The 13,376-nt window shown below is 48.8% G+C and overlaps 1 protein-coding gene across 2 annotated transcripts in view; it reads right to left on the bottom strand.

The window, feature by feature from the left end:
• Positions 1–6,421, bottom strand: part of CARMIL3 (capping protein regulator and myosin 1 linker 3) — an 85,838-nt gene extending 79,417 nt beyond the window's left edge. For both annotated transcript variants that reach the window (XM_081886716.1, XM_081886714.1), the window contains exon 1: positions 6,359–6,421. In XM_081886716.1, coding sequence (XP_081742842.1) covers positions 6,359–6,398 — 40 coding nt within the window. In that variant the 5' untranslated portion in view covers positions 6,399–6,421. The remainder of the gene's footprint in view (positions 1–6,358) is intronic.
• Positions 6,422–13,376: the final 6,955 nt, after the last annotated feature.

Genomic DNA, 13,376 nt, shown 5'->3' on the forward strand with positions numbered 1-13,376 from the left:
GTTCTGGCTTCTGGGATTCAGAATATTTTTTGTCTTGTTTTCCTCCTCCAAAAACTAGGTGCGTCTTGTGGTCTAGTGTGTCTTATAGAGCGAAAAATACAGTATTTAAAGCATCAGGGGCTGGGGTGGCTAGACCACTAGGCAGCAAGGGAGCGAAAGGACAGGAACATGGAGGTTATAGAAAAGCAGGATTAATCTGTGTCTAACTTAAGATGATGTAGGACACACACACACCCATGTCTGAACCCACTTTTCTGTGGGGTGGGATCTGAAAAACCGATTTTGTGTCAGGTAAGCAGAGGTTTGGCAAAAGGAACAATTGACAAATCATTCCGTAGATATACATAGCATCCACCCAAGAACTTGAATGCAAAACTGCTGATCCTCTAACGAAAATATGTTAACTTGATCCTAGGTCGGTCTTCGTATCAGAGGACTGGAAAGTAGCCAAACTAACACTGATTTATTTTATTTTTTTAAAGGAGATCTAGGGAGCATCTGGGAAATTACAGACAAGTTAGCTTAATGCGGCGTTCCAGGTAAACTGGCGGAAGGCCGCAGATGATCAAGCATGAAGAAGAACAAGCCTTGCTGAGGAAAAAGCAGCATGGCTTCCGTAACAGGAAGTCCCGCCTCTCTAACATTTTTGGGTTATTTGAGGGTATCAATAAGCAGACATTGTGCACTTGGACTTTAAAAGAGTTTTCAACAAGTTCCAAAGGTTTTTTCGTAATCTTAGGAACAACCGAGTGAGAGGATGAGTAGGGATGGAGAATTGGGTAAAGAACAGGAAGCACAGATCTGGACCAAATTCACAGTTCTCACACCGGAGGTAAGGAGGAAGTAGGTGTCCAGGAACTGAAGTGGGACTTGTGCTTCTGAACTTGCTCAAGTTAGGGGTAAGAAGTGAGGTGACCCACGCTTGCAGGTGACATCCCCCCCAAAAGGATGGTAAAAGTAAAGGACCCCTCACCCTTAGGTCCAGTCGTGGCCGACTCTGGGGTTGCGGAGCTCATCTCGCTTTATTGGCCGAGGGAGCCTGCATACAGCTTCCGGGTCATGTGGCCAGCAGGACTAAGCCGCTTCTGGCAAACCAGAGCAGAGCATGGAAACGCCATTTACCTTCCCGCCAGAGCAGTACCGTATTTTTTGCTCTATAAGACGCACCAGACCACAAGACGCACCTAGTTTTGGGAGGAGGAAAACAAGAAAAAAATATTCTCAAAAGCCAGAACATCAAGAGGGATCGCTGCGCAGTGAAAGCAGTGATCCCTCTTGCTGTTCTGGCTTCTGGGATAGCTGCGCAGCCTGCATTCGCTCCATAAGACGCACACACATTTCCCCTTACTTTTTAGGAGGGAAAAAGTGAGTCTTATAGAGCAAAAAATATGGTATTTATCTACTTGCACTTTGACGTGCTTTCGAACTGCTAGATTGGCAAGAGCAGGGACCGAGCAACAGGAGCTCACCCCATCGCAGGGATTCGGACCGCCGACCTTCTGATCGACAAGTCCTAGGCTCTGTGGTTTAACCCACAGCGCCACCCACGTCCCTAAAAGGATGGTAAGATGCTCCAAAAGGATTTTTCCAAACCAGGGGAATGGGCGTTAAAATGGGAAAGGAAATACAATGTAAATTTAAAGGGATATAACCCCCCACTCAAATATGCACTGACAGGGGCCTGGGACGGTGGCGACTACCCAAGAAAGGGACTCAGGGTCACGGTGGCTAGCTGAAGGAAAATGCCAACCCAGAGAGGGGCCAGAACCTCATTAGGGAAAGGGCCAGAAACAAAACTTCCAGTCTTTTCAGAGCTGCTGTACAGCAGGTTGGCATTCTGTTTAGGTTGGGCCAGAGCCGGTCCTGTCATTAGGCAGAGGAGGCATGTGGGATGGTTGAGGAACCCCCTCGGCCTCAGTCGTCATGGCTGATGGGACAACAGAAGGGGACCTGGCTCCGAGAGTTATGCGTTGGAAGGATAAGCACCCGCCAACTATCACACAATGGTCTGAGGGCCTCAGCGCTTCGGCGACTTGTTTCATGTAGGCATCAAACTTGTTTGGATTCCTCTATGGCGCCTGGCACCTTTGCCAACAAAGGTCCGTATAGTAAAAGTCATGGTTTTCCCAGTAGTGATGTATGGAAGTGAAAGCTGGACCATAAATAAGGCTGATCGCCGAAGAATTGATGCTTTTGAATTCTGGTGCTGGAGGAGACTCTTGAGAGTCCCATGGACTGCAAGAAGATCAAACCTCTCCATTTTTAAGGAAATCAGCCCTGAGTGCTCACTGGAAGGACAGATCCTGAAGCTGAGGCTCCAAGACTTTGGCCACCTCATGAGAAGAGAAGACTCCCTGGAAAAGACCCTGATGTTGGGAAAGATGGAGGGCACAAGGAGAAGGGGACGACGGAGGATGAGATGGTTGGACAGTGTTGCCGAAGCTACCAGCATGAGTTTGACCAACTGCAGGAGGCAGTGGAAGACAGGAGTGCCTGGCGTGCTCTGGTCCAGGGGGTCACGAAGAGTTGGACACGACTAAACGACTAAACAACAACAACATGGCGCCTGGAGGGCTGATGTTCAATTTAAGATCCATGTCTGGATGGTTGCTGTGTCCGCAGGGCGATTTAAGAAAATAAGGAGGTCCTGCTAGATGAGGCCTACGGCCACCACCACCCCAACCCAGTACCCTGTTCTCACGGCAGCCAGCTAGAAGCCTGTGGGGAACCTGCAAGGAGGATTTGAACACAAGATCCCTCTCCTCTCCAGTGGCATTCTGGCATTCAGAAACATTCCTGCCTCTAACATTTTACTGTAGTTAGTATTTTTTATTTTTTTTGCATATTATTATGATTGCGTTCCCTTTCCCTTTTCTTTTTTAATTCACCTCGTTTCTTCGCTTTCTCTGTCCCTTGTTAGATGTGTAAACGATAAATTAATAGTGAATTTCTTTTAAAGGAATGATGGGGAGGGCTACCTTTCTGGTGTAGGTCCGATTCAGGAATATCGTAAGTTACCTTAAGTAACATTTTGGCCGCTATGTGCCTCACAGCTCTGGGATGATGGGAGTTGTGGTCAAACATGCTTGAGGGGGGGCACAGCCTCCCCACCAATGAGCCATGGCTTCATGAAGCATCTTTTGGGTGTCATGCAACCTACTGGGTCCCCGGATGTTGTTAGACTACAACTCCCATCATCCATGACCATTGCCTAAGCTGGCTGTGGATGATGGGCTTTGTAGTCCAACAGCGTTTTTGGACCCAAGGTTGAAGAACGGTGGTGTAGACCTACTCAGCTAGGTGGACCAATGGCACCTTCCCGTGTGTTGGGGGGGGGAATAGCACAGTGGCACCCCCTCTTTGCCAAGTGAAGTGATACAGTCTGCTCCGCCACTGCCTTGAGTTCCACCCGTTCATTTTGAGGGGGGTTGAAAGCAGCCATTTAGACACAGTAGTCATGTGTGCCCGCCGCTTTAAATACGAGAGTCTCCATTCATTTTATTTACTATCTGGCAGGCTGTGTGTGTGTGTGTGTGTGAAAGTGTGTGTGTGAGAGACAGAATTCCCAGGAAGAAGTGTGACATCGCCTTTGCACCTTCCAACCGTGTCATGTCCTACAGAATCCCTGCCTGGTTTTTATGAATGCAGGAGGCAAAAGCAGCAACACGGTGTTTACTTAACACCTGCTGCCGGGCTCTGTGCAGTGACTGCAAGGGGAGAGAATGCCTCTGAGCATGTGCAGAGAGCACCTTCCGCCTCGCCACGTGGCCGAGATGGGAAACCGGGTTTCTGAAGTCGTAAGCATAAGCCCTGGAAGCTCTCCTTGTGGAGCGAAGATGTGTTTTTTCGTTGTTGTTGTCGTGAGGCAAAGCGGTTGCACTGTGTGTGTGTGTGTGTGTGTGTGTGTGTTAAGATGCCGAAGGCGCTCGCAGCTTCTCCTGCTATCATCTAGAACATTCATTGGCATCACATAAACACACACAGACACAGGTTTTTGCAACTGAAATTGACCAGAGAAGGCATTGTAAAAAAGAAAAAAAAAGGATAAGCTCCCTTCAATTTTCCTTTCGCACGCTTGGGAAACAGATGGGATTGGGGGCAAACTGAGGCCCGTTGATTTCAATGGGTCTCCTCTGAGTAGGACTAACATGGGAGCCCGCCTTTTAAAAGACAGGTTGGCAAATGGTAACAGAGATCAGGAAGGGGGAAGGCTGCTAGTCTAGCCTGTGAGTAAACTGTGGGTCGCTTGGGCAAGGCCAGATTATGTGGATATATGGGTCAGGGGGTGGGTGTTTGGAATGTTGGACTCAGATCTATTTGGGAGGGGCCCATTTCAGGCCCCTCCAAAGGTTCATATGCCAGGTAATGATGGGGGGGGGCAGAAAGACCTCTCTCTTCCCCCCCCCCGCCCCACCTGACACCCTGGAAAAGAGCTTTCAGCCAGAGTCCACAATCCTGGGCTGGAGGGGTGGGCAAGCAGTCTGAGCTGCTAGCAGCCAGCTTCTCCTACAACCCACCACCAGCTCAGCAGGTAGGCAGATAAACAGATCAAAGTAGCAGATTGGCAGATGAGAAATTCACTTGAACTTTGGGTGTGTCAGTGGTGTTTTTCAGTTTCAAGTGGCGGGGGCAGGATTGTGTGCATGATTTTGCCTGCTTCTCTCTGACTCCTGGGGAGATCCTTGGTGTGTGTGCGCGCGCACATGCATGCACACAAAAGGGATATTGCAAAACACACACACACACACCATCCCAGTTGTGTCTCACACCTTCTCTTCCCCCCTGTTCCCAGATACCCAAGCAGGGACATGCCAGGAGTGACAACAGCAGGATGTGTGTGTGTGTGTGTGTGTGTGTGTGTGTGTGTAGAGAGAGGCACACCAGAGCCGACACAGCCTCAAGAGACAACCCATTAACCCACAGGCAGCTTTCAGCAATAAATCCACTATTATAGCAAGCAGAAGGTATGAGCGGATACAGAGAAACAGCTCCCTTTCCCAGCGTGGAAACCCAGGAGTCCTGGATTAGGGCCACCCCTTAACCCCCCCCCCCACTCTACTCTACCCCTGGAAAGAACCCAGGAGTTCTGGCCCTCCCTCCGCCCCCTCGCCCCCATCCCCAGGGGAGACCCAGCTATCTCCTGAAGAGCCATTAAGTGATACAGCCTGCAAGATTGAATGTTATGTGTGTGTGAGAGAGAGATGGGAAGGGGCTTAAGTACCAGGGAAGGGGGTGGGCAGGGGAATATCCAGGCCCCTGAACAGGGAATTGTGCGGGGGGGGGGGCGTTTTGCAGAGAAATGAATTGCAATGGCCATAAAAGCAATTGCAAAGGGGGAGCATTCCCCTTGGATGAGAGCTTGAGCTTGCAGGAGATGGGGGGGGAAGGTTTGGGGTGGAGGGAGGTGATTTTTCAAGGGGGGGAGGAGAGAAGTGGGGTGATGGGGGGCAGGCAGGATTTACACACTGCTCCCCACGGACTTTGGGATTATCCCTGGAGCTGGAATGACAGGAAGGTGATAGGTAGGTTGGGAAGACGGTGGGATTTATTTGTGGGGGGGGGGGGGTTTGAGAGAAGCAGAGAGACAGCTTGGAGGTTGAGCTGGGGGGGTGAGTATATCTGTGGGGGGAGCCCGCATCACAGTGGTCACATCCTAGGAACTGGGTTGGGAGGCGACTGAAGGGGGGTCTCTAGGTGTAGAAAGGGAGGGGAGACCTTTTCCTTGCACTGAGGGAGGGGGGGATCTTGACCTGGGTGGGGCAGCGGCTAGGAGCCTTGGAGTGTCGTTATTGGGGGGAGAGAGAATGGAGCAGTGCCCCTCCATCCATGGGGGGCAGGAATAATAATAACAAGAGGAGCCAACATAGTTCCCTGTGATGGGGTTGGGCACCATGTGGGGGGGGGGGCGTTTCTGGGGCAGCAACCATTTGCTCGCCCTTAGAATTGGGGGGGGGGTGTATTGGGAAGAGCCAATTCACCTGTTGGAGGGAGGGGGGAATGAGAGGGACGCAGGTAAAGGGGGTATATTTCCAAACCCGGGGGGGGGGAGAGATTTCCCCGGGGAGGGTGGGAACTGGGGAAGATGGCCCTCGATTTTTATGGGGCGCTAGAATTGGGGGGAAGGCAGCGTGCGGGAGGGGGGGCCACAGGTGTTTTTAATGGGGGGGATGGATTTAACCCTTTAGACCATTTCTCCCCGGGGTATTTGGGGGGTGAGGGGTGTCGCTGGAGGGATGGAGAGAGGAGGAGGGGGGGTCGCGAAGGATGGTGCTGCCAGGATGAGGATGGAGGGGGAGAGGGGAAGCCCTGCGGGGGGGGATCTCTCCATCCCACCCCCCCAAAAAAGGTAGGTCCCTACCTTGCAGCTCCCGGGCGACCTCCCCTCCGGCCTGGGCCATCACGGCTGCGGCAGAAGCCGGCACATGCCGACTAGGGCGGCGGTGGCAGCGAGCGCGTCTGCGCAGCCTCCCCGATCTCCCTCTCCCTCCGCCCCCCCTTCCTCCTCTCTCCCTCCGGGGACCAGCTGGGCGGGCTGGAGCCAGACTCCCTCCCGCCCCGCCCTGCTCCTCGGACGCCTGGGTCCCTCCTGCCCCCAAAGCACCTGGCTAAGCGGATTCTTCCCACCCCACCCGGAGCGAGAAGCGGGTTTCCCCCTGAGCAGGTAGCTGTGGGGGGGGGGGGAATCCGTAGTTGAGGAGGGACCCCCAAAGGCTTTCTAGTCTGACCCCCCGCAATCCCACCTTCTAATTTTCGTTTCTATATACGCTCGATATTTATCACTCCCGTTATACAGAAATCTCCAAATGGGTCCAAACGCCAATGTCTAAAACTCCTGGTGGAGGACAAAGATCTAGAGACCACGCTAAGGGTGGCCAAATTCTGTGCGACTGCCATAAAACTTAGGGAACAAGCTGTACTACCAAAATGATAATTTTAGGTTATATTTTAGTGATCAAGATTTAATTTATTTATTTTTTAACTGCTGCTATTTCTGAATTGTCTCTGTTATACCCAATTGCAATTCAATGTTTTCCTGCTGTGTTTTATGATTTCCCTGATATTGTAAGTGAGCCGGAACTGGTCTGTGACCGTAATAATAAAATTCTATTCTATTCGCCTTCTTATTTTTAATTATGCATCATGGGTGTGTGTTTAGGTTGGGAACAGCCATGAGATCTATGGGTGGAGGGCAGGATAGAAATTTTAGAAACAAGCAAGCAAGCAAGCAAACAAACAAACCAAGAATGGTTTCGCTGTGATTCCTGCACTGCAGGATGACCCTCGAGTCCCTTCTGACACTATAATTCTGTGAAACCTCGATAAGATAGGTGCATGTCTACACCTGTAGGTGTTGAACTGGTGCATCGGAACGTCAGGAGCTGCCATAGACCAGCTCAGCTAGCTCTTAAGGTCCACAAATGACAACACCTTGGAGGTCCCAGGTCTCTAGGTGGTTAGATTGGTCTCAACTAGGGCCAGGGCCTTTTCAGTACTGGCCCCGACTTGGTGGAACGCTCTGTCACAAGCGACCAGGGCCCTGCAAGACTTGACATTTTTCCACAGGGCCTGCAAGACGGAGCTGTTCCGCCTGGCCTTTGGTTTGGACTCAGTCTGACCCCTATGTCTTCCCTTCCCTTATGGTCTTGATCTATCGGCTACTTTTAAAATGAGGCTGCATTTTAAATTGCATTTTAACCTGTACAGTGGTACCTCGGTTTAAGTACTTAATTCGTTCCAGAGGTCCGTTCTTAACCTGAAACTGTTCTTAACCGGAAGCACCACTTTAGCTAATGGGGCCTCCTGCTGCCGCCGTGCTGCCGGAGCACGATTTCTGTTCTCATGCTGAAGCAAAGTTCTTAACCCGAGGTACTATTTCTGGGTTAGCGGATTCTGTAACCTGAACCATATGTAACCTGAAGCGTATGTAACCCGAGGTACCACTGTATTTTAAATTGGTCCCCCCCCCTTATGTTTTTACTCTTATTTTATTGGTGTTAGCCGCCCTGAGCCCAGCTCTGGCCGGGGAGGGCGGGGTAGAAATAAAATTTATTATTATTATTATCTACACTGATTGGCAGCAGCTCTCCAAGATTTCAGGGTTTTCAGCAGGAAGTTACAGGACAGGCACCGATCAGAAGCAACGCAGAGTGACCACCTCCAAAACTGTTGCAGGTGCAAACAGTAATAAAAGGATTGTGTGTAACCACCCTGTGCGCAAATCATCACCAATGCAGAGTTTAAAAGAAGGGTGGTTGGGAGGGCCTTCATTCTGCCTAATGGTGAGGTGGTTGTGTGGTGTAGTGGTTAGAGCATTGGGCTAGGACCTGGGAAACAGGCTTCAAACCTGCACTCAGGGATTCAAATCCCCACTCAGCCAGGAAGCTCACTGGGTGAAATTTGGCCCAGTCACCGTCTCTTAGCCTGAGCTTCCTCACAGGGCTGTTGTGAGGATAAGACAGGAAGAAGGGGAACTATGTAGGATTCCTTGAGCAATCTGGAGGAAAGGGGGGATATATATATGTAATAAATAAATAAAGTTGGGGCCAGTTCACAGCCCTCCACTTCCTCAGCCAGGCAGAACCGCTGAAAATCTCTCACTCAGGAACTTGCACCCTGCGTGTTAAAAACGCACGCTGGTCTGTCCGATCAATGTATTTCCTTTTTTAAAAATCAGGGGTGATGCAATAGCCATCTTCAAATATCTAAAAGGCCGCCATCTGGAAGATGGAGAAAGCTTGTTTTCTGCGGCTCCGGAGGGCAGGATCTGAACTGAATATTTCGACTAGACATTAGGAAGAGCTTTTCTGAACGGTTCAGTAGTGGAATGGACTCCCTTGGAAGGTGGTAATCTCTCCTTCATTTCTGGGTTGTTGTTTTTTATAAAACAGATATAGGATAGGGACACGGGTGGCGCTGTGGGTTAAACCACAGAGCCTAGGGCTTGCCGATCAGAAGGTCAGCGGTTCGAATCCCCTCAATGGGGTGAGCTCCCATTGCTCGGTCCCTGCTCCTGCCAACCTAGCAGTTCGAAAGCACGCCAGTGCAAGTAGATGAATACGTACCGCTCCGGCGGGAAGGTAAACGGCGTTTCTGTCCGCTGCTCTGGTTCGCCAGAAGCGGCTTAGTCATGCTGGCCAAAGGACCTGGAAGCTGTACGCCGGCTCCCTCGGCCAGTAAAGCGAGATGAGTGCCGCAACCCCAGAGTTGGCCACAACTGGACCTAATGGTCAGGGGTCCCTTTACCTGTCAGGGATTCTTTAGCTGTGATTCCTGCACTGCAAGGGGGTTAGACTAGATGACTCTGGAGGTCCCTTCCAATTCTACGATGAATTTCCATGAAGCATATTCATGGATCACTCACAAAGGGTGGGGCTCCTCTATGTACAGACACACTTTCACTGAGCTGACAACATCCCATCACAATTGCGCAGACACTTTCGAGACGGGCTTCCCTTCCTCGACTAATCTGTGCCTGGGATGGGGGAACTAGAGGCCCTTCAGAGATCATCAGGACTATGACTCTCAAGTAATGCCACACATTTCTCTATTCTCTACACCAGGCATAGGCAAACTCGGCCCTCCAGATGTTTTGGGGACTACAATTCCCATCATCCGTGACCACTGGTCCTGTTAGCTAGGGATGATGGGAGTTGTAGTCCCAAAACATCGGGGGGGGCGAGTTTCCCTATGCCTGCTCTACACGCCATACCCTCCTGCTGCTCATATTTGTTGTTGTTGAGTCGTTTAGTCGTGTCCGAGTCTTCGTGACCCCATGGACCAGAGCATGCCAGGCACTCCTGTCTTCCACTGCCTCCCGCAGTTTGGTGAAACTCATGCTGGTAGCTTCGAGAACACTGTCCCACCATCTCGTCCTCTGTCGTCCCCTTCTCCTTGTGCCCTCCATCTTTCCCAACATCAGGGTCTTTTCCAGGGAGTCTTCTCTTCTCATGAGGTGGCCAAAGTCTTGGAGCCTCAGCTTCACGATCTGTCCTTCCAGTGAGCACGCAGGACTGATTTCGTTCAGAAGGGATAGGTTTGATCTTCTTGCCGTCCATGGGACTCTCAAGAGTCTCCTCCAGCACCCTAATTCAAAAGCATCAATTCTTCGGCGATCAGCCTTTTTTATGGTCCAGCTCTCACTTCCATACATCACTACTGGGAAAAAGAAAGCTTTTATTATATGGACCTTTGTTGGCAAGGTGATGTCTCTGCTTTTTCTATGTTAACATTACAAACAGAAGTGAACTTTTTCAAAGGTTAATTTGCTGATGTGATCACCTAGTGTTTTCTGTTACAAAGGAGGAAAGTCAGCCTCAGGTGTGGGGAGCACATTTGCAAGAGAGACCCCCAAAAAGGTACAGAGAAAGGTCCCATCTGGATGCTTAAGAACAGCTGCCCTACACTTAAGATGCAGAGAGAGAGGAGGAGATGGTATGTCCAGATGACCCCTAGTGGATGTTTCTTTTAAAATCCTGCTCTTGCAACGAATGGGAAGTATTTATTGCATATCTATCAAAGCGTTGTATACAAGTTGATACATGAGCAGAATTCTAAAAAACATTAGCAATAGTCTAATGAAAGATAGAGTTAGAGTCAAATAGATGTAGAATACAATTTGGACATGCATGAACTACCATATTTTTCGCTCCATAAGACGCACCAGACCACAAGACGCACCTAGTTTTTGGAGGAGGAAAAGAAGGAAAAAAATATTCTGAATCTCAGAAGCCAGAACAACAAGAGGGATCGCTGCGCAGTGAAAGCAGCAATCCCTCTTGCTGTTCTGGCTTCTGGGATAGCTGCGCAGCCCTCATTCGCTCAATAATATGCACACACATTTCCCCTTACTTTTTACGAGGGGAAAAGTGAGTCTTATAGAACAAAAAATATGGTAATAATGAAATAACGGAACCATGGAGAGGCGAGAGGGAAGTCAGGCGATTTGAGAAGTCCCGCATTTGGATATTATATTAGTTATATAAATAGCATGAAAAGTGTTACAGTTGTTTTCTATTTTAAAATTTTCTTTTCGATGTTTATTTTTATATGATGTTTGTTTTAATTAAAACTAACACAAATATCTTTTAAAAAATAAATAAATAAAATCCTGCTCTTGTTTGAGGATTTGCTAAAAAGTTCTCTAAATCGCCCTCTGCCATCCCGGTGCCTTGCAGATGCTTTGCACGGCAACCGAGGGGAGTTGCAACCCAGAAGCAGGTGTGCTGGCTGCGGGCTGATGGGAATTGTAGTCCGAAACAGACAAAAAAAAAAGTGTTCTAAATCCGTTAAGGGCAGAGGACCCACGAGACTTTCCCAAGGTTATGTCTTTATTGCCATTTGGAGGGGCAACCTCTGCACTGTAGTGCAGCAAAAGCGGGACAATTAAAAAAAAAAAAGCCATAATATTTGTGGCATGAAAAGGATTTCAGCAGGGAAATTATGGGGCATGCACGAATTGGAAACAAAGCAGTACGTCTGCCCTAAAGCTTTTGCAAGCACAAAAAGTATTGGAAGTAGGATTAGGTGAAAACACCCGTATAACCATCAGGAACACAAATCGCCATGAATGAGTGGTGAAAAGGATGTCTGCAGTTCTCTTGGATGAAGACTGTGGCCCTTTTATTTTTTATTTTTTATTGAATTTTACAAGAAAAGGAAAAGAGAAACAAAGAACAATACATAACCCTGTAAACACATTTATATACATGTTTTCCAAAATGCAAACTAAAAAAAAGACAAAAGGGGAAAAAAATACTTTGCATAACCAATAACATTACCAAATTCATGCTTCAAACATCACAATATATAAATCCTAGTTAAAATATTATAAAAGACTTCCACTGCATTCACCGCACGTCTCTTAGTTATCTTGCTCGCTTTTACATCTGTTCTTCCATCATTTCCCTTCCTTAGGTTCTTTCATAATCCCTCAAATCTTTATGTTCTCTATACTCTTCACAAGGTTAGTCTAAGCACAACCAAACTTTCGTATTTGAGCCCTGCTTGTATAAATATTCATTTAAGCATTCCCTTTCTTTCTGTATGCCAGTGGCCCTTTTAGTCCAGAATTCTGCTCCCAAATTGGTCACCCTGGGGCCTCTAAGAAGTTCCTGAACACAAAAGCCCTCTTTCCCCCCCTCCCTGTGGTTTCCGACAATCAGTCCCAACACGAAGCTGGCTTCTGGAAGATTCAGGGCAGAGGATAGAAAGTCACTTGCACAAAGTGCATAGTTAAAAACTGTGGAACTCACTGCCACTTGAAGCATAGCTGTCAACCGTCCCTTATTTGGCAGGAAAGTCCCTTATCCCAGTGCTGTGTCCTGCTGCCGTCCCTTACTGATGATGTCCCTTAAATTTCCTGGGTTTCAAAGGAAGCAGCTCCTCTCCCTCCCTCCCTGCTGGCCAGGGAGGAGGGAGGCTCCAACTGTGTTGCTTGGCTGCGTTGCTCACCCAATAAGGAGTCTGAGAACGACTGGGGGGTGGAGCTTGCATGCCTTGTGCCGATCAAATCGGCTGCATTGCCTGGGGACTCGCCTTTGCTCAGCGCTTCCCAGCGGAGAGGTGACGGTGGTTTCCCTTGCTGCATCCCCTTTGCCGGGTTGCTGCGCTGTGGGAACCACCGCTTGAGGCTTCGTTTGGCTGCTGGCTGGGCTTTCTGCCTTTGGCTCGGAGGGGCTCAGAAGTTGAACATACCTGTGTCAAAAAAATCCCTTATTTTGGCTGCTGGTCCCTTATTTTCGAGGCTGCTGGTCCCTTATTTTCAAATCTGTAAGTTGAGAGCTAAGAGCCTCCATCACCAGGAACAATACACCTTTGAATGGCAGTTGCCAGGCAAAGGGCGGCAGCAGGAGAGGGCTAGTCCAGCCCTGTATGTTAGGGCTGCCATACATAAGGAGTTTTAATCAGACTGTCAAAATGGGCGGATTTCCACCGAATTAGCAAAATGGCTGGGAAAACCCAGATATATAGTTATAGTAATAGTAATTGCGTGATAATTAGTAATAACGTAGTAATAGCTATTGCGTAAACAAATCAGAATTAATGCTGGATGCGCAACGAAAGCTATGCACAAGCAGATCAGGATGAAAGCTCAGGAAATTGAATGTCTGGAAGGTACCGGGTGCGAGGGAAGGCTGCTAGTCTAGCCTTTAGCATCTCTGTGGTGAAAATCCTATACATTCCACATTAGAATTTAGAAAGGGAAGTCAGTTCCACACAGACAAGAAATAATAATAATAATAATAATTTGTACCCTGCCCATCTGGCTGGGTTTCCCTAGCCACTCTGGGTGGCTTCCAACAAAGACTAAAAATACATTAAAATGTCACACATTAAAAACTTCCCTGAACAGGGCTGCCTTCAGATGTCTTCTAAAT

This window comes from Podarcis melisellensis (assembly GCF_964234715.1).
Source record: "Podarcis melisellensis genome assembly, chromosome: 13".
Lineage (NCBI taxonomy): Eukaryota > Metazoa > Chordata > Lepidosauria > Squamata > Lacertidae > Podarcis > Podarcis melisellensis.